This window comes from Carcharodon carcharias, chromosome 25, assembly GCF_017639515.1.
Source record: "Carcharodon carcharias isolate sCarCar2 chromosome 25, sCarCar2.pri, whole genome shotgun sequence".
NCBI classification, from domain to species: domain Eukaryota; kingdom Metazoa; phylum Chordata; class Chondrichthyes; order Lamniformes; family Lamnidae; genus Carcharodon; species Carcharodon carcharias.
In genome coordinates, this window is record NC_054491.1 from 25,732,127 (window position 1) to 25,751,550 (window position 19,424).

Genomic DNA, 19,424 nt, shown 5'->3' on the forward strand with positions numbered 1-19,424 from the left:
CAACTCACACTGAGCTTTCTTCTGGGACTTGGTTCTGTCCCAATGGTTTACAAATCTGAATGTTCAATTCTTCACTAATAGTTTCGGTATTAACAGATGCGTCTGCTCACACGCCCTGCTCTTGGCTGGATTTCCCCATGTACTATTGACCAGAAACAAAAGGAAAAATGGAGTCTTCTGTCCAGGCAAAAATGTATCAGCTTGGCATGCAGGAATTGAACCTCCGTCTCCAGAAGGAGGGGTGGAGCCCTCAGCAGATAGGGCACAATGGCTGATCAAACATTAAACAGCTTGGTTTTTGCAGCTCTACATTGCATGGCCCTAATAACCATAGATCTCATTTTCCACCCAGCCGGACTCTCTGCTCCTTGTCACTTGGTGGTTATAAGGTTCATAAATCTCATTTGTTACAAAGCCGCTTGAGGAACAGTTGCCGCCAACATTGTCATATTCCCTGGAAACATTATCCAGGTCTTGGCTGGGAGGAGACGTTCGGAAAGACGTGTTTTTTATTTGGGGTCGCGTTCCAGCTAAATCAGCCTCTGACTGCTTCCTGATGACATTGTAAATCTCCAGGTTTGGCGAATTGCTTCTGATGGGCTCCATCCAGAAGTTGTGCTCCTTCACTACTGTTTCACATCTCTCCTTCCTCCTGAAGAAAGAGAGTTCCATTAATGGGAATCCTGATGAAAGCAGCAGAAATACAGGGACAGGAGGAGAGGTTGGAGGTGGAGGGAGGGCGAAGGAGGGGAGGGGAGGAAGGTGGGAGGGGGAGGGAGGAGAAGAGGGAGTGGTCATTCAGCACCTTCACAAGAGGAAATGATCTGTCACTGTACATGGGCTTGACTGTCAGTAGGGGATCGGATAATGTGGGATCGGACAGCGGGGGTATCGGGATTGGCCAGTGGGAGATCAATCAGTAGGGGGATCCGAATTGGTCAATGGGAGATCGATAAGTGGGGGGGATTGGGATTGGTCAATAGGAGATCAATCAGTGGGGGGACTGGGATTGGTCAGTAGGAGATCGTTCAGTGGCTGGGATTGGGATTGGGCAATGGGAGATCGATCAGTGGGGGGGGGGGATTGGGATTGGTCAGTAGGAGATCGATCAGTGAGGGATTAATCAGTGGGGGATCGGTCAATGGGGGAATTAATCAACGGTGTGAATGGTCAGTGGGGGAAATCTGCTGCTTCCTAACTCACCTTCTCACAAAGAGACGGAAACAAAAGACTGTGCTAAACAGCAGGAGGAGGATGAGCAGTGGGATTGTCGGGATGATGATGTAGAGGATGTTGAGGGTGCTGTCTGAAAGAAATAAAACTCCAATTACAAGAGGAAAATTTCCCGTCCGCTACCAGATTCCCACAGATTCAGCAAAATATTCTGATAAAACTGAGGAGCCGAGGTTTGATCTTGGGTCAGGTTCGAGTTGGTTGATTTTGCCTGGGGTGAACTACAGCAGAGCTCACTAAAGCTCATTAAAACTGGCTTCAATGCTTCTGGGTTAAGGTGAAAAAAGCCATTCCAGATTCCTGCTCCTAATCACAATCCTGTTCCAGGTGTGGACATCAGGACAGAACAGAATCTGGATCTGTTGTGAAATCTGACATGATCTCAATATCTAACAGCACCTTCAGGAGAGGAGGGGGTTCCTGTATCACAGTGAGAGTCAGCACCTTTAGGAGAGGAGGGGGACCTGTACCCCAGTGAGAATCAGCACCTTCAGGAGAGGAGGGGGTTCCTGTACCCCAGTGAGAGTCAGCACCTTCAGGAGAGGAGGGGACCTGTACACCAGTGAGAGTCAGCACCTTCAGGAGAGGAGAGGGACCTGTACCCCAGTGAGAGTCAGCACCTTCAGGAGAGGAGGGGACCTGTACCCCAGTGAGAGTCAGCACCTTCAGGAGAGGAGGGAACCTGTACACCAGTGAGAGTCAGCACCTTCAGGAAAGGAGAGGGACCTGTACCCCAGTGAGAGTCAGCACCTTCAGGAGAGGAGGGGGACCCCGTACCCCAGTGAGAGTCAGCACCTTTAGAAGAGGAGGGGGACCCGTACCCCAGTGAGAATCAGCACCTTCAGGAGAGGAGGGGGACCTGTACCCCAGTGAGAGTCAGCACCTTCAGGAGAGGAGGGGGACCTGTACCCCAGTGAGAGTCAGCACCTTCAGGAGAGGAGGGGCCCGCTACTGCAGTTAGAGTCAGAACTGAGATAGATTAAACACTTTATTAATAAAAATATTGTTTAAAAATGAATTGCTGGATAGATGACCTCAAATATCATGTGACCCCAGGTCACTCCTGCCAATGAACAATGACACAAACCATTGGTTGTGGCTCCATGAACATAGATTGGTGCTTCAATGCTTTACGTTGTGTGTACTGAGATAACGTTGAGATAAACAGCCATTGGCCAATATTTCCAGATTTACCTTCTGATTGGCCAATAATTTCAGTTGAATCCTTCTCACTCTCGACAAAAGTGACATTAGTGACCGTGGAATCATCTAGAAGATTCACAATGGAAAGAGATTTCAGACAAACACGTTCTGCCATCTATCCCTCCCTGGGCAGTCTGGGCTCAGTACTGAGGTCAGGAGGCCTTTTGTTCAAGTACACACCATCTCCTGCTGAGCAGTTCTTGTTCCCTCCCTGTGTCTGTTACACTGATGGTTCACTGACTGCCGCATGAACTCTGGTATAGAAATCACTCTCCCACATTGAGGAGATGAGAAGCTGTTCATGCTCCAGGTTTTATGTAGGGTTTGGAGTTCATGGAAATAATAGACCAGCATCAACCCATATCTCATTATATCCCCCAAACCTTCCTCACTCCATGATATTCTCTTTGTAAACATTTGGCAGGATTTCCCCTCTCATCCCAAGTTCCTGATTGTTAATGGTGTGCTCTGGTGTTTTAAATCTTCACTGAAGTCGTTTGCTAAAAACTTTGTCCGTTCTTAATAGAAACCTGAAAACTTCATCAGATCACTCCCAATATCAGTAATCTTTAATAATCACAGTGGCAGAAGCGGAAAACTCTGGCGGTTAGGGTTAGATAAGCCAAAGGCTCTAGGGCACTCAGCTGAGGTTCTGTCACCTTGGGTGTCCTGATCCTGGGAAAACATGGTGCCTGATGGGAAAGCTGTATGCTCCTGGTCACGTGTTTTCCTGGAATTCGATCAGGAAAGTCATTGTAACAAGTGTGGACGTCAAACAGAAACACAGAAATTAGAAATTAGCATTTTAAATATTGAGGATTGAATAACAGCAACAACAGATTCTTCCTCAGAAAAACATTTTTATTTTTGTTCTTAGGACGTGAGAGTTGCCAGCATTTATTGCCCATCCCTAATTGCCCTTGAGAAGGTGGTGGTGAGCTGCCTTCTTGCACTGCTGCAGTCCCTGTGGTGTAGGTACATCCACAGTGCTGTTAGGGAGTTCCAGAATTTTCACCCAGCGACAGTGAAGGAATGGTGATATATTTCCAAGTCAGGATTGTGTGTGGCTTGGAGGGGAACTTCCAGGCGATGGTGTTCCCATCTATCTGCTACTGTTGTCCTTCTAGGTGGTAGAGGTCACGGGCTTGGAAGGTGCTGTCAAAAGAGCCATAGTAAGCTGCTACAGTGCATCCTGTAGATGGTACACACTGCTGCTGCTGTGCCTCGGTGGTGGAGGGAGTGAATGTTTGTGGATGTGGTGCCAATCAAGTGGCTGCTTTGTCCTGGATGGTGTCGAGCTTCTTCAGCTGCATTCATCCAGGCAAGTGGGGTGTACTCAATCATACTCCTGAATTGTGCCTTGTAGGTGGTGGACAGGCTTTGAAGAGTCAGGATGTGAGTTTCTCGCCGTAGAATTCCCAGCCTCTGACCTGCTCTTGTAGCCACAGTATTTATATGGCTAGTCCAGTTCCGTTTCTGGTCAATGTTAACCCCACAATAGTGGGGGATTCAATGATGGTAATTCCATTGAACATCAAAGAGCGATGGTTGGATTCTCACTTGTTGGAGATGGTCATTGCCTGACACTTGTGTGGTGTGAATGTTACTTGCCACTTGTCAGCCCAAGCCTGGATATTGTCCACGTCTTGCTGCATTTGGACATGGACTGCTTCAGCATCTAAGGAGTCGTGAATGGTGCTGAACATTGTGCAATCATCAGCAAACATCCCCATTTCAGACCTTATGATGGAAGGAAGGTCATTGTGGTTGGGCTGAGAACACTTACAAAATATTTTCAGCACAGAAACAGGTCTGTGTTCATGTTTAAACTCCACACGGGCTGCCTCGCACCATACTTCCTCTCACCTTATCAGCATATCCGTCTATTTTGTTCTCCCTCATGTGTTTATCCAGCTTCCCCTTAAATACATCTGCACTATTCACCTTAGCCACCCGCTGTGGTAGAGAGTTCCACAGTCTCACTACACTCAGGGTAAAGAGGTTATTTACAGTTGTCAGTGAGTTTTCTATGACATCACAGCACAGTTTGGTGAAGGAGATGGTAAGTTGAATTTTAACTTCCTGCCTGGGTCGGGCTGGGTTAAAATCCCCTTTGTGTGTTAGAAAAGGAAAGTTTCCCTCATTTTAATGAAAACAAAGTTCACACTGAAAACACAATCAACCAGAATATCTTCAAATTGTACTCCACATAATTGTGAGTTGAAAGTTTGCTCGTGTTGGTGCGTTAGCTACCCCCACAGTGGTACAGCTCAACCCCCTGCACACCTCCTGCTCTCCCCGCAAACCCCTGCTGTCATGCAACCACACACCCTCCCTCGGTGCAGAGAGTGAAAGTGTCGCCTCTTACCCACATCAGAGCTGTTACCATCAGTGGGAATGGGTGTTGAACTCGGGGTCAAGGAGCCTCGAACTGTGAGCAAAACAGAAAGACTCGGTCAGAGGTGAACATCAGTATGAATAAACTGACATCATTGCCCAGCCCCTTCCCTCTTTCCCACAACCTTCCCTCCCAATCTCCCTCACCCCCCTGTTAAGCTCCAATAGTTGTTTGGAAATAAAGACCAAAATCAAAACAGATTCCTTCAGATAGAGTTTTATTCCAGGTCATAAAACACTCCACAGAATGAACTAGTCTCATCTGTCGTCCCTTTTATACAACCAAATGGGTACTTAGGTTGTTAACTAATAATTAGCAATTTAATTCCTTTAACTACTTTCCTTCCCCAACACTCCCATCCCACCATCTTCTCCCATTCTTAAACTCAACTCCTTTACTAAGTTTCATTCCCCAGACCTGAAACCCAAGCCACTGACCTTCATCCTCTTCCCCAGCCACTCCTCCGCCCTCTCTTCCCCACTCCCTTCCCCGAGCCCCCTACAATGTGCTTGCACACAAACAGGAGAGTGAACACATCCTGATTGGGGTACAGCCAGAGAGGGTATTGGCAATTTGGTGCAAAGCGGGAATTAGGTGCATAGGGGACGAGGTGCTCTTTGCATTTTTTCCTTGCTATCCAACTTCTTAAATCTTCAAAGCATGCTGCAGCAGTAGAGGCTACAAGGGAAAGGAATCACTGGTAAGTAGTGGGTAAGGTATTTACTACTTTAATCACTTATAGTTTAAGGTCTTTTTGTGGTTTACAGTTTGTATCTTCTACAGTAACGAGGATCAGGAAAGAAGGGCCCGAGAGTAATTGACTTAAAGGCCTGAATTTTCCCGTCAGTGATTTGGGGGCGGGGCCCGCTCGCTGACAGGAAAATGATGCTGGATGACATCAGGAGGAACCCCCGATGTCATCCCAGTCCCTTTAAATTTTTAGAAAGGCGGGCGGACAGTGAAAACAGCTGTCCGCCTGCCGACTTGTCAGGACTTTGCCTCAGGGAGCAGTGCGCTCTTTCGAGCGCATGTGCGTTTTGACAGATGGGGATTCCCTTCCCACCCCACACAGGAAGCGCATAGCACTTCCCATCGGGCAGGCCGCTGGATGGGCCTTAATTGGCCCACCCACTCAAAATGGCAGTGGGCCCCGTTTCAGCGGCGGAGTTTGGCTGCCCGGTCGCCACTGAGCCGATGGGGCCCGCCCGCCCATCAAGGTAAAACTTCTGGCCATAGTGTTAAGGGCTTGGATGGAGTGGATTTCTTGAAATGTGTACAGGAGAACTTTCTAGGTCAATATGTAGAGGGTCCAACAAGGGACGGTGCAGTTCTGGACCTAATCCTGGGGAATGAAGCCGAACAGGTGGCTGAGGTGGTGGTGGGCGAGCATTTTAGAGATAGCGACCACAACATGGTACAGTTTAAATTTGTTATGGACAAAGAAATCGACAAGTTGCAAAAAAATGTTTTGGATTGGGGGAGAGTGGATTTTAGTAAAATAAGGCAGGACCTGGCCAGGGTAGACTAGCAACAGTTACTTGTGGGGAAATCTACAGAGGAACAGTGGGGCGTGTTCAAAAAGGAAATGGGGAGGGTACAGGCTCAACATGTTCCCTCTAGGGTGATAGGAAAGAGTAACAAGCCCAGAGAACCATGGATGACCAGAGATATTCAGGTTATGATGAGAAGGAAAAGAGAGGCTTTTAGCAGGTGCAAGGGAAGCAAATCAGCGGAGGCATTAGTGGAGTACAGACAGTGCAGGGTGGAGCTTAAGAAAGCAATTAGGAGGGGATATGAGAAAGCTCTGGCTGGTAAAAGTAGGGAAAATCCCAAGATATTTTATAAGTATATCAATGGGAAGAGGATAACCAGGGAAAGAGTAGGGCCCATAAGGGACCAAGGGGGCAATCTATGGGTGGAGCCAGAGGACATTGCTAGAGTGTTGAATGAATACTTCACCCAAGAGAATGAGGATGAAGGTATCGAACTCGGGGAGAGAGACTGTGAGGTTCTTAAGCAAATTGACATAGGGAGTGACAAGGTATTGGAGGTGTTGGCAGGCTTAAAATTGGACCAATCTCCAGGTCCAGATGACTTGTGTCCCAGACTGCTGAGAGAGGCAAGGGAGGAGATCTCAGGGGCTCTGACCCAAATTTTTAATTCCTGTCTGGCCACAGGGGAGGTGCCAGAGGACTGGAGAACAGCTAATGTGGTTCCGCTATTTAAGAAGGGTTGTAGAGATAAGCCAGGGAACTACAGGTCAGTGACTCTCACATCAGTGGTAGAGAAACTATTGGAGAAATTTCTGAAGGAGAGTATCTATCTCCACTTGGAGAGGCAAGGTTTGATCAGGGATAGTCAGCATGGCTTTGTCAGAGGGAGGTCATGCCTAACAAATTTCATTGAATTTTTTGAGGAGTGGGCAGTGCAGTTGATGTAGTTTATATGGATTTCAGCAAAGCCTTTGACAAGGTCCCACATGGGAGACTTATAAAGAAGGCAAATGCACTTGAGATATAGGATAATTTGATAAGGTGGATTCAAAATTGGCTTTGTTGAAGACAGAGGGTGATGACAGAAGGATGCTTTAGTGACTGGAAGCCAGTGTCCAGGAATCTGCGCTCAGTCCCCTATTCTTCGTCATTTATATAAATGACATTGATGACTATGTGGGCAGTAGGATTAGTAAGGTTGCGGATGACACAAAGATTGGACGGGTGGTTAACAGTGAGGTTGAGTGTCTTGGGCTACAGGAAGATATAGATGTAATGGTCAAATGGGCAGATAAGTGGCAGATGGAATTTAACCCTGAAAAGTGTGAGGTGATACACTTTGGAAGGAGTAATTTGACAAGGAAGTATTCAATGAATGGCATGACACTAGGAAATTCTGAGGAACAAAGGGACCTTGGCGTGTGTGTCCATAGATCTCTGAAGGCGGAGGGACATGTTAGTCGGGTGGTGAAAAAGGCATATGGGACACTTGCCTTTATCAATTGAGGCATAGATTACAAAAGTAGGGAGGTCATGTTGGAGTTGTATAGAACCTTGGTGAGGCCACAGGTGGAGTACTGTGTGCAGTTCTGGTCGCCACATCATAGGAAGGATGTGATTGCACTGGAGGGGGTGCAGAGGAGATTCACCAGGATGTTGCCTGGGATGAAACATTTAAGTTATGAAGAGAGGTTGGATAGACTTGGATTGTTTTCGTTGGAGCAGTGAAGACCAAGGGATGGCCTGATCGAGGTGCACAAGATTGTGAGGGGCATGGACAGGGTGGATAGGGAGCATCTGTTCCCCTTAGTTGAAGGGTCAATCACAAGAGGACATAAGTTCAAGGTGAGGGGCAGGAGGTTTAGGGGGGTGTGAGGAAAAATATTTTTACCCAGAGGGTGGTGAAGGTCTGGAATGCACTGCCTGGGAGGGTGGTGGAGACGGGTTACCTCACATCCTTTAAAAAGTACCTGGATGAGCACTTGGCACATCATAACATTCAAGGCTATGGGCCAAGTGTTGGTAAATGGGATTAGGTAGGTAGGCCAGGTGTTTCTCACCTGTCAGTGCAGACTTGATGGGCCGAAGGGCCTCTTCTGCACTGTGATTCTGATTCTGAGGATTCTGAGTTCCATTCACCCAACCTGTGATCAGCAACACCCACCCCCCCGCCCCCACCCAGCACCCCAAACTCTCCAGCTTTCTAGGTTGAGCTTGGCTGTGCTAAACCAGGGCAGATTTTCCATGAGTTTCCTGGCATTTACTCGAGACGGACTGGACTGAAGTCAGAGGTTGGCCCCAGCCTGAATCAATCAGTGTGGAGGGTTTACCTGGAGTGTATTTGCAGATGAAGTTGTTCTTCATGTTGCATCGGTCATCGTTCCATTGGTAAAGATACGGACCCCCCATTCCTGAGGAGGCAGAGGGTTGGTGATACATCACGACACACACCTCGCTACCACATGACGGCTCATCCACATACCAGTTTCTGAAAGAGAGAGGAAACAAACTGTGACAACCTGGCAATTGAGTAATCCAGTAACCAGATAACCCAGTAACCAGGCGACCCAGCAGCCCGCTAGCCCAGTAACCAGGCAACCCAGCAGCCCGCCAGCCCAGTAACCAGACAACTAGTAACCTGACAACCTGGTAACCTAACAACCTGGCAATGTGGCTTCCAGCAACCTGGTAATTGGGTAACTCAGTAACGCAGTAACTGATAACCCAGTACTTTGAGTACTTCCACTTGAATAATGCTACTCGCTGGGGTGCCACGGGGAATCAAATTAGGCCCTAGTATATTTTTAGCCATCATAAACGATGCCAGTATTGATATCACCGTGCCTATTTGTCAATATAAATATGTGGATGAGCTGATCCTCGAAGTGTCGTGGTCAAGGTGACACATCTCACAAACAAGGGGCAATAACATTGTTGAGGAATGGGCAACAGTGAATCATATGAGGCTGAGCCCCCAAAAATGTAACTCCAAGGAATTGTGTTTCATGCACAACCCTCCTGATTCCCCCTCATCAACTTAGACAATGTTGAGATTGTGCAGCAAGCCTACATTAAACTGTTTAGGAATCTACATTCAAAGTTGATCTCAGATGGGATTACCAAGCGTGTGAAATGTGTAAGAGAGCAAATGGAAGACTTCATATTCTATGACTTCTCAAGCATCACAACGTATCTCAAATTGACCTATTCACCGTGTTTAACAGTTACCTCAGACCCATTGCTGAATACACAGTGCTTGTTTGGAATGCTGGACTTGCTAACGAGCATGTGAACAAGCTCAAAAGCATTCAGAAATGACCACTGAAACTGATCCCAGGTAACGTGTGCCAAAGCTACTCTGACACAATCAGATGACTGAATATGTGTTCCCTTGTTGAAAGGCAGAAAAAGCTGTTTGGATTTTGCTAGAAAACTCTCAAATTCCAGCTCCCATTGCCACTGTCTCTTGCCACAATCACATCAAAGTAAATGGACCATGGATTTAAGGAGAAAAGACACCATTCTGCAAATAAGATATAGAATAAATAGACTAGAAGACAGTCCAATCCCCTACTTTATAAAACTCATAAATGGTATGGAAATGATTGGGAATTTAATTAACTCATCTGATAACATATAATCTACAGACTTTAATACAAAGTGCAGAGTGCAGTAAACCTTGCAATTTTACAATGTATTGTAATTATTTGTAGTCTGAAATGATCATAATTGAGCAATCCTTTTATTATTTTATACTTTATTTTTATTTTAATAATTGTCTATAACTATTTTATGAATTATGATTACTTGTTTCATTTGTATTGTCATCACAATTTGGCAACTGCCGCCATAATCATTTTTCAATAAGCCAACCAGTTTATTTTATCTAACCTGCCAACTGGACCACCTGGCAACCCAGTAACCGGGTAACCCAGCAATCCAAAACCTGTCAACTCAGTAACCGGGTAACCCAGTAACCGGGTAACCAGCAACAACATGAACCTGTGATTGATATCCTGTGTTGTATAATTCCAATCAAGGAGATTCTAACCCCTCCTTGCTCCCGGGTGCTAATCCCTGGTGGAAAGATTCCTGATTCTGTTAGGCCTGGATTGGGATTTGTTTCGTGTTGTTTAGTTTCCTGATGTACAACCTGGAATTGTTTAGGTTTGTCCTTGTCAACTATCCAAGGATAGAGTCAATGAGGAGAAAAAAACCCAGAAAATGAAGTGAATTTCAGGGTCTGTGAGAACTGGCACCTTTTCAGAGCAAACGGGTGGGCAATGAATGACGGCTTTCTCAGTGATGCTCACATCTCGAGAATGAATGCAGAACAATAAGATATGATTGTGGAATCCAGTCAGACCTCAACTGGGGCCTGAAGCAGCGAGGGAGAGTACGCTGCACTCAACAGCTTTCTTTTCATTCTTTCTTGGGATGTGGACGTCACTGGCAAGGCCAACATTCGTTGCCCATCCCTAATTGCCCTTGAACTGAATGTCTTGCTAGGCCATTTCAGAGGGCAGAGGGCAGTGGGTCAACCATCTTGCTGTGGGTCTGGAGTCACATAGAGGCCAGACTGAGTAAAGAGGAAAGATTTTTTTTAAAAGGCATTAGAGGACCAGATAACGATATTCTAAATTTCTTTAATTTAAATTACACCAGATACCATGGTGGGATTTGAACCCAAGCTACTGGAACATTAGTCTGAGCCTGTAGTCCAATGATATTACCACTACACCAGCATCTCACCTGAGCAGCAGAGTCTATCATGGCCAGGTCTTGGCTACATACCTAAACTTGGTATCACTGCCATCAAGCCACTGATACAGACCAGAACAGTCTGCTGAGCTCACGTTCCCACGCTCTGTCCGCCAGAGTCCGATCCAGAAATCGCCATCGCCCGCTGACAAGCCTTGGATCAACCTCTCGATAAACCGCTGCTCATTTGCCGTCTCAATGCTCAAGAGGTTCCCTCCGTCACTCTGACATGCAATCCGTGCTTCCTCGAACATTAACCTGCGTGACGCATCTTGAAAATAGGCGATTTTGTAACATGGACGCTCGACCCCCCTGCGACATACGTTCTGACCTGGGGTTAGATGGACAGAAGCGATGAAAGCACGGCAATCAATGGTGGAGTGATTAAAATCGGGGTGTGAAACAGGCCAGAGTTTGCTGGAAAAGATTAGACTTGAAACGTTAACTCTGTTTCTCTCGCCACAGATGCTGCCAAAGCTACTGAGTTTTCCCAGCATTTTCTGCTTTTATTTCAGATTTACAGCATCCGCAGTATTTTATTTGAGTGTCAGAATTTCAGAAACACAGAGATCTCAGGGGTTTGTGGGATGCAGGATGTTACAGAGATAGGGTGGGACAAGGCCATGGAGACATTTGGAAACAAGGTCGAGAGCTTAAAAACCAAGTCATTGACAGTCTAGGAGCCAGTGCAGATCAGTCAGCACAGGGCGTGATGGGTAAATTTGGTGCAAGTTAAGACGTGGGCAGCAGAGTTTTGGATAAGCTCAAGTTTACAGAGGATGGAACGTGGGAGGCTGGCCAAAGAGTGCATCACACGCACTCCCAGGACAGGTACAGCATGGGGTCAGATACAGAGTAAAGCTCCCTCTACACTGTCCCCATCAAACACTCCCAGGACAGGTACAGCACGGGGTTAGATACAGAGTAAAGCTCCCTCTATAACCGTACCCATCAAACACTCCCAGGGCAGGTACAGCACAGGGTTAGATACAGAGTGAAGCTCCCGCTACACTGTCCCCATCAAACACCCAGGGTAGGTACAGCACAGGGTTAGATACAGAGTAAAGCTTCCTCTATACTGTCCCCATCAAACACTGCCAAGGCAGGTACAGCATGGGATTAGATACAGAGTAAAACTCCCTCTACACTGTCCCCATCAAACACCCCCAGGACAGGTACAGCACGGGGTTAGATACAGAGTAAAATTCCCTCTACACTGTCCCCATCAAACACTCCCAGGGCAGGTACAGCACGGGGTTAAATACAGAGTAAAGCTCCCTCTACACTGTCCCCATCAAACACTCCCAGACAGGTACAGCACGGGGTTAGATACAGAGTAAAGCTCACTCTTTAATGGGATATTTTTTGTATGGGTGCAGTACCAGTCATTCCCTGGAAGTGGCATTATAGGTTATTTTATGGAATGATGGTTTGCAGTGTCACTTATCGGGAAACACTTGTATTGCAGACACTATCTTAATTGCAGCAAAATCTTTAGTTACATTTTGAAAGTCTATGGGCAGGAAGGGTCATGAGGACTCGAAACGTCAACTCTTTTCTTCTCCGCCGATGCTGCCAGACCTGCTGAGTTTTTGCAGGTAATTCTGTTTTTGTTTTTGTTTTTGTTTTGGATTTCCAGCATCCACAGTTCTTTTGTTTTTATCTCTGGATTTTACCTTCGTCAGGCGGGCGTGCGCCCAACCTGATTGGGTGTTAAATCACGCGGGCCTGTGTCCCGACATCATCGTGTACTCTCGCGATCTTTCGGTTGGCGGGTGCATGCGAGAGTCTGCCGACAATTAAACAGCCTATTAAGGCCCTTAAGCGATTAATTAAGTTGTATTTTTTGCTGCCCACTCAACTGTTCAGTGGGCGGGCGGGCAAACAGGCCAGGCAGCCTTTGCATTTTTTACAAAACCTCATCCACGGGAGGGATGAGGTTTCCAACGGTATGTAAAAAAACAAAATCATTTTTCCACTTCATTTTAAATGATTAGGATGCTGCCTGTGTGGAGATGGACACTGGTCAGTTGGACCAATGACTCTTCTCTAATGTAATGACAGTATTGTGTACCTGAATTACAAAACAATCCAGTTCTCTCTGCAGCCTGTGAGCAAACAAAACTTTAATGGGATAAACAGACCGAGTCACATGTGGGGACATGTTTATATAATTTGTTAAATCTTTATTTTCCTCTGCCCAAATCTTCAGCTCCGTGCGGCAGCTCTGCACCCTGAGCGAGCTGTCCGCGTGCGCTCCCCTGTGTTTCAGCTCCGTGCGGCAGCTCTGCACCCTGAGCGAGCTGTCCACGTGCGCTCCCCTGTGTTTCAGCTCCGTGCAGCAGCTCTGCACCCTGAGCGAGCTGTCCACGTGCGCTCCCCTGTGTTTCAGCTCCGTGCGGCAGCTCTGCACCCTGAGCGAGCTGTCCGCGTGCGCTCCCCTGTGTTTCAGCTCCGTGCGGCAGCTCTGCACCCTCAGCGAGCTGTCCGCATGCGCTCCCCTGTGTTTCAGCTCCGTACTGCAGCTCTGCACCCTGAGCGAGCTGTCCGCGTGCGCTCCCATGTTTCAGCTCCGTGTGGCAGCTCTGCACCCTGAGCGAGCTGTCCGCGTGTGCTCCCCTGTGTTTCAGCTCCGTGCTGCAGCTCTGCACCCTGAGCAAGCTGTCCGCGTGCGCTCCCCTGTGTTTGCACAGACTTTCACACTTGTCCTCCTCCCGCCCCCCCACCCCGGCAGTGCTGAGCCTTTCACGCTGGCTGTTAATTGGCCAGTCAGCATGAAATCACGGTCAGGGCCTGATCGCGTGCGGTGGTCCATTTTGCGGCTGCTCCTGATCCTGCCTGCTGCACCCACCCGATGAAGGTAAAATCCTGCCCTATGAACATCTTTCTCGGGTCTCTATAGTACAGCGTGAAGGTAATACCGAGATAAATCAGTTCATTCTGTTTATCCCATTAAAGTTTTGTTTGCTCACAGGCTGCAGAGAGAACTGGATTGTTTTGTAATTCAGGTACACAATACTGTCATTACATTAGAGAAGAGTCATTGGTCCAACTGACCAGTGTCCATCTCCACACAGGCAGCATCCTAATCATTTAAACCTCATGCACCTACTCTGCTTCCATCAATCCTTTATCTCCCTCTGGTTTAACCACCAATGTTCCCTTTTCTTACATGTTAATGCGGGTTCTGCTTCATCTGTGAATTCCCCAGACTCTGTCTTACAAATCATCTTTTAATGACCCCTTGTTCCTGACCCCCTTGGTCACTGGAACACTCTGTTTCTATCTAACCTTTCCTATCCTTTCAGAATTTTAAATATCTCTAATAAATCACTCCATAATCTCACTCTTATAGTCAAAAAAAGTCCTTCTTGTTTTTCTATTTCCTCATACCAGACAGCAATCTGGTTAATCTGCCCCGACCCTTTGTAAAGCTTCAATATCCTCCCAAAACTGCCCATAGTCCTCCAACTGCAATCCTTCTAAGTTTTTTTTTACATAAATTCATCCTCATATTTTTTTCTTTATTCTTTCATGGGATGTGGGCATCACTGGCTAGGTCAGCATTTGCTGCCCATCCCTAATTGCCCTTGAACTGAGTGGCTTGCTAGCCGATTTCAGAGGACAGTTAAGAGTCAACCACATTGCTGTGGATCCAGACCAGGTAAGGATGGCAAATTTCCTTCTCTAAACTGTATTATTGAACCAGATGGGTTTTTGCGATCATCGATGACAGTTTCATGGTCACCATTACTGAGACAAGCTTTATATTCCAGATTTATTAATTTAATTTAAATTCCACCAGTTACCATGGTGGGATTTGAACCCATGTCCCCACAGCAAAACCTGAGCTACTGGATTACTAGCCCAGTGACTCATAGTAATCCACTACATTACTATCTCACTTATATTTTCCGTACCTCCCTATAAAACCAAGATTCCATTTTTTTTAAATACACCTGAGGGGTTGTAGTCAATGGTTTGTAAAACTGAACTCCCAATCCCTCCGCCCTTCCACATTCCCAGCTCTCCCCAACTTATTTCATTTTGATCAAAATTACCTTCTCATATTTACTGATATTGAATACCATTTGGCCCATTTTGCCCAATCCACCTTTTATCAATATTTCCGGGCAGTGCCTTCTAGGTCTCAGAATGAATATTTTGGTATCTGTAAATTTCAACACTGCCCCTAGCCCAGTATCACAGTGAACAGAAGCAGTCAAAGAACACAACCTTGTGGGGCACCACTACTCACTCTCAATTGCTCTGAGGAATTGCAGTTAACCCCAACTCTCTGTTTTATTCCTTCTAATCCACCTTTAATCCAATTTTCTTCCCTCCCTCAATTCCATATCTGTCAATCTTCTCCAATGAACTCCTGTATGCTATCTTGCCATATACTTCTGGAAGTCCCAATACACCACATCCACTGCATTTCCTCATTCACCTCTGCAACAAACATTATCAGGTTTGTTAAATACAGTGTTGCTTTCTGACACAATCTGCTTCTACCACAATTTAAAATGTGTTTTTGTCTGGTACATTTCCAGACCAAATGCATGAGCAATATTGAGCTCAGGAACCGCATCTGAACATCTGTATTTTATATTAATTAATTCTTCATTAATTGCTCTTTCATTCAGTCATGTATCAAAGTTTTTCCATTTTGTCCTTTTGTTTCTCACTCTTCTCAATTTCCTGGAATGATGTGTGGGCGAGTCTTCATCTCCTCTCCCACTCAACCATCCAGTGATCCCAAGTGTGTGGGTGTTGGGTGGGGATGAGATTGTGCCTGACTGTGGTGCCCATCATGGCCAAGTAGCCATCTGACCCTCACCATCTGGGTGTCACACATGAAATAGAGATGAGAGGAAATGGGGAGAAAGAGAGGAAAACTGATGGTAGATAACTTAATGAAAATTCAATCAGTGAAGAATTTATATTTCAAAGGAACAGTGTTGCTTTCCTGAGCTCAATATTGTTTCTCAATATGCTCTAAAATTTAACCAAAGAAAATCATAATTTAAAGAGTGCTGAAGTTGGATTGTGTCAAAGTCAGTAATGGGATTGAATGAATGCTTCTTCAGATAAAACAGTACAAAGAGTTGGCTCCTGACTTCTTTCTGCTGAGGTTTGTGGTCAGTCACTCAATTGATTTTCTCATATTAACAGAGAGACATGGAGATGTCAAAACTTGTCAGAAATTCACCTCATTCAATTATACCCAAATTCTGAGGCATTCTGCTCATTCTGAATATTAACGGCAGTGTCATTCTGCTAAATAGGATTTTTTTTTTTTTAAATTAACTTAATTTAACATGAATTCAATGTGTACCATAAAATTTGCTTGCAAAATCAGGGGTGCAATCCAACCCCATAACCAGGGGTTCGTCCAATATCACACGGGGATCAGATCCTAAAACCTTGGGTATCAGTCTGGCATTGAGACTGCCAGTGTGGAGTGAAGCCTTTGAAAATTATCTGATGATGATGATTAAATCTGAATGCTCTCGTCCTTCATACTTCACAAAGAAACTCTAAATTCAGATCAAAAATTATGAGTGCTGGACATCCGATGGACAGTGTTTGGAGAAAGTGAATTTAGCTAACAGATGGAGTTTGGAGAAAATATGCTTAACTTTCAATTTGCATTCAGTTCCATGAGTTTTAGCTAACAGCTTTTTATGTGGAACTTTATCAAATGCCTTCTGAAAGTCCATATAAACTACACCCATTAGACTTTCTCCATGTATGACCTTAGTTATCTCCTCAACAAAGCCACTTAACTACATTGGACATGACTGACTCTACAAATCCATGTTGGTTCTTGCTAATCAGCTCAAATTTCTCAAAGTGCTCGGTTAGTCTGTCCTTAATTATAGATTCCAGATGTTAGGCTATCAAATTGATAATTTCCTGGTTTCTCTCTCACCTTTCTTAAATAATGGACTAGTTATATTTATCATTTAATCTAAAACACTTTCTGAAACAGGAGAGCTTTGTAAGATTATGGATGAAGCATCTGCAATTTCCACAGTTACTTATTTTAAAACCTTGAGATGAAAACCATCAGGTCCATGTGATTAATATGTTTCCTTAATACCGTTGCTCATCAAAATATGTCAATATCAGTTTTGACATTTTCAATTGACCACCAGACTTAAAAGATTTGCCAGAGGCAGTTCCAGGATTCCACTCCCCTTTGTGTGAAGAAGTGCTTCCTGACATCACCCCTGCAAGGCCTGGCTCCAATTGTAACCTTGCGCCCCCTTGTTCTGGACTCTCCCATCCATCCCCCAACACCCCCCCCCCCCCCCCCAAGAGGAAATTGTTTCTCTCTATGGACCCTATCCAATCCTTTAATCATCTTAAACACCTCAATATGATCGCTTCTATACTGAAGAGATTACAAGCCTAGTCCAAGCAACCTGCTCTCACAATGTAACCATTTTAGCCCCTTTAACCCTTCTTTAGCTAATGAAGAGTCATACGGACTCGAAACGTTAACTCTTGTTTTTCTCTCTCTCTCCACAGATGCTGCCAGACCTGCTGAGCTTTTCCAGCATTTTCTGGTTTTATTTATTATTCCTGGAGCCCATTCAACGCTGTCAGTAGATAGGTGGAGTCAGCAATAAGTACAGTAAAAGCCAGTCTATTGACATCTTCCATCATCCATAACAATGCTGGGGGGTTGTTTTCGGCGAGGGCGAGGGGCAGCCACTGCTTTCATTCTCCTTGACGAGCACCAGTTGAATGGGAGCGAAGGCTGGCGGAAATTGGGCTCCGTAATATTCTGTAAACTGATGCTTTCCCCAATCCCCATTTGCCTCCTCTCGTTCCCCACTATCGCAATTTAGAAAAAAGGCTAGAAATGTAAAAACTGAGTTTGTGTTTTTTAAAAATCATTTTTTTCTTTTTCTTTTTAACATTTTAAGGATCTGAGTCTAACGGAAAATAGAGACTTTAGAAGTTTTCTTTTTTTTAACAGTATCTATTTAATAAACTGTAGCCGCCCAGAGAGCAGGAAACGGAGCAGAACCTCCATCCCCTGCAGACACTCAGATACCAGAGATTCGCAAAACTTTGGCCTTGACTATTTACTCAGCTCCACTCCAACAACCCCCTGAATAATCCACCCCCTTCTCGGATCCCAGATGAAAGACCGAACGAATCTGCTCTGAGGTGCTGTTTGATTCTCTGGACTCACCGCTCAGGAGCTTGGAGCCGATAGCGGAGGACAGACAGATCGCCATGAGCATCAGAATTGTCTTGGGCTCCATGTCCCCAGAACATCGGCCCCCGAACCCGGGGACAGGAAGCATCTCAGCGGCCGTCACAACCCCTACTTCCCGGGCTCTGCATTCCGTCTCCACCAGAAAAGCACAGTTAATCCGGCCAGGAAGCTGCAGGACCGAGAGGCTGGAGGGACCACCCTGTCACTCGGTCTCTTTCACTCTCTGTCTCTCTCTCTCTCTTTCTTCTCTCACTGTCTCTCTCTCTGTCTCTTCCCCACTCTTTCTGCCACTCGTTTTGTCTCTCTTACTGTGTGTCTCCCTCCGTCTTTCTCTGATTCTCCCACCTCCTCTCTGTCTCTCTCTCTCTCTCGTGCCAACTCTCTCACTATCTTTCTGTTCGCCCCCCACCTCCCCCACTGACTATTCCTCTTTCTCTGGTGCAGTGGAACTGCAGGAAGCCAGCTGTTCCTGAACATCAGCACTTTTTAACCATCGGAGAGAGAGAGAGAGCAGAGAGAGTCTGATCAATAAACCAATTAACCAAAAAGAATTCGAAAGTAACAAGAAAATGCAGTCTCCAAATATTAAACCTGTTAAATTCTAGAGGGTCAAATGTGTAAAAAACCTGGATAAAGGAGGAGAGAAGCAAACCTTCAGAAACAGGATTAAAAAACAAAATCACCCGAAGAATAATAATGTTATTGCTGCATAGCCCCTCAATAAGTGTTAGTGCATGAAAATGTTGAGTGTCTGTATATCAATACTTTGCTAGTTTAACACTAGATTTTACATGAAAATTAGCATCTACTTTAAATAACAATGTTATTTGGTGGGAACTCATTAAACTTTTACAAAGTAATATTACACACATGCGTTACTGAGCCAACCAACTGAACCATGTTAACATTGAGCCAGTAATTGGGAATGGGAGTGATGGTTTAGGGATTTACAAAGGGTTTGGATATAGACAGGGAGATAATGTCTCCATTGGCAGGAGGGCAGGTGATCAGAGGGCAGAGATTTACAATAATGGGCAAGGAATGAGGAGAGATGAGGAGAATGTTTTGCTGCAGCAAATTGTTGTGATCTGGAATGTGC

At 45.6% G+C, this 19,424-nt stretch overlaps 1 protein-coding gene across 3 annotated transcripts in view; it reads right to left on the reverse strand.

Annotated features, from left to right (window-relative positions):
* layna (layilin a) overlaps positions 1-18,638 on the reverse strand; it is a 19,572-nt gene extending 934 nt beyond the window's left edge. Inside the window, exons 1-7 of one of the 3 annotated variants that reach the window (XM_041174382.1) lie at positions 18,299-18,638; positions 11,122-11,419; positions 8,658-8,815; positions 4,805-4,867; positions 2,428-2,502; positions 1,204-1,306; positions 1-652 (exon numbers count right to left, since the gene is read on the reverse strand). The exon at positions 1-652 is cut by the window's left edge and continues 934 nt beyond it. In XM_041174382.1, the coding sequence (XP_041030316.1) occupies positions 322-652; positions 1,204-1,306; positions 2,428-2,502; positions 4,805-4,867; positions 8,658-8,815; positions 11,122-11,419; positions 18,299-18,413 (1,143 nt within the window). In that variant the 5' untranslated portion in view covers positions 18,414-18,638 and the 3' untranslated portion in view covers positions 1-321. The remainder of the gene's footprint in view (positions 653-1,203; positions 1,307-2,427; positions 2,503-4,804; positions 4,868-8,657; positions 8,816-11,121; positions 11,420-18,298) is intronic. The other 2 variants (XM_041174384.1, XM_041174383.1) reach the window with 2 other exon arrangements.
* Between the last annotated feature and the right edge of the window lie 786 nt (positions 18,639-19,424).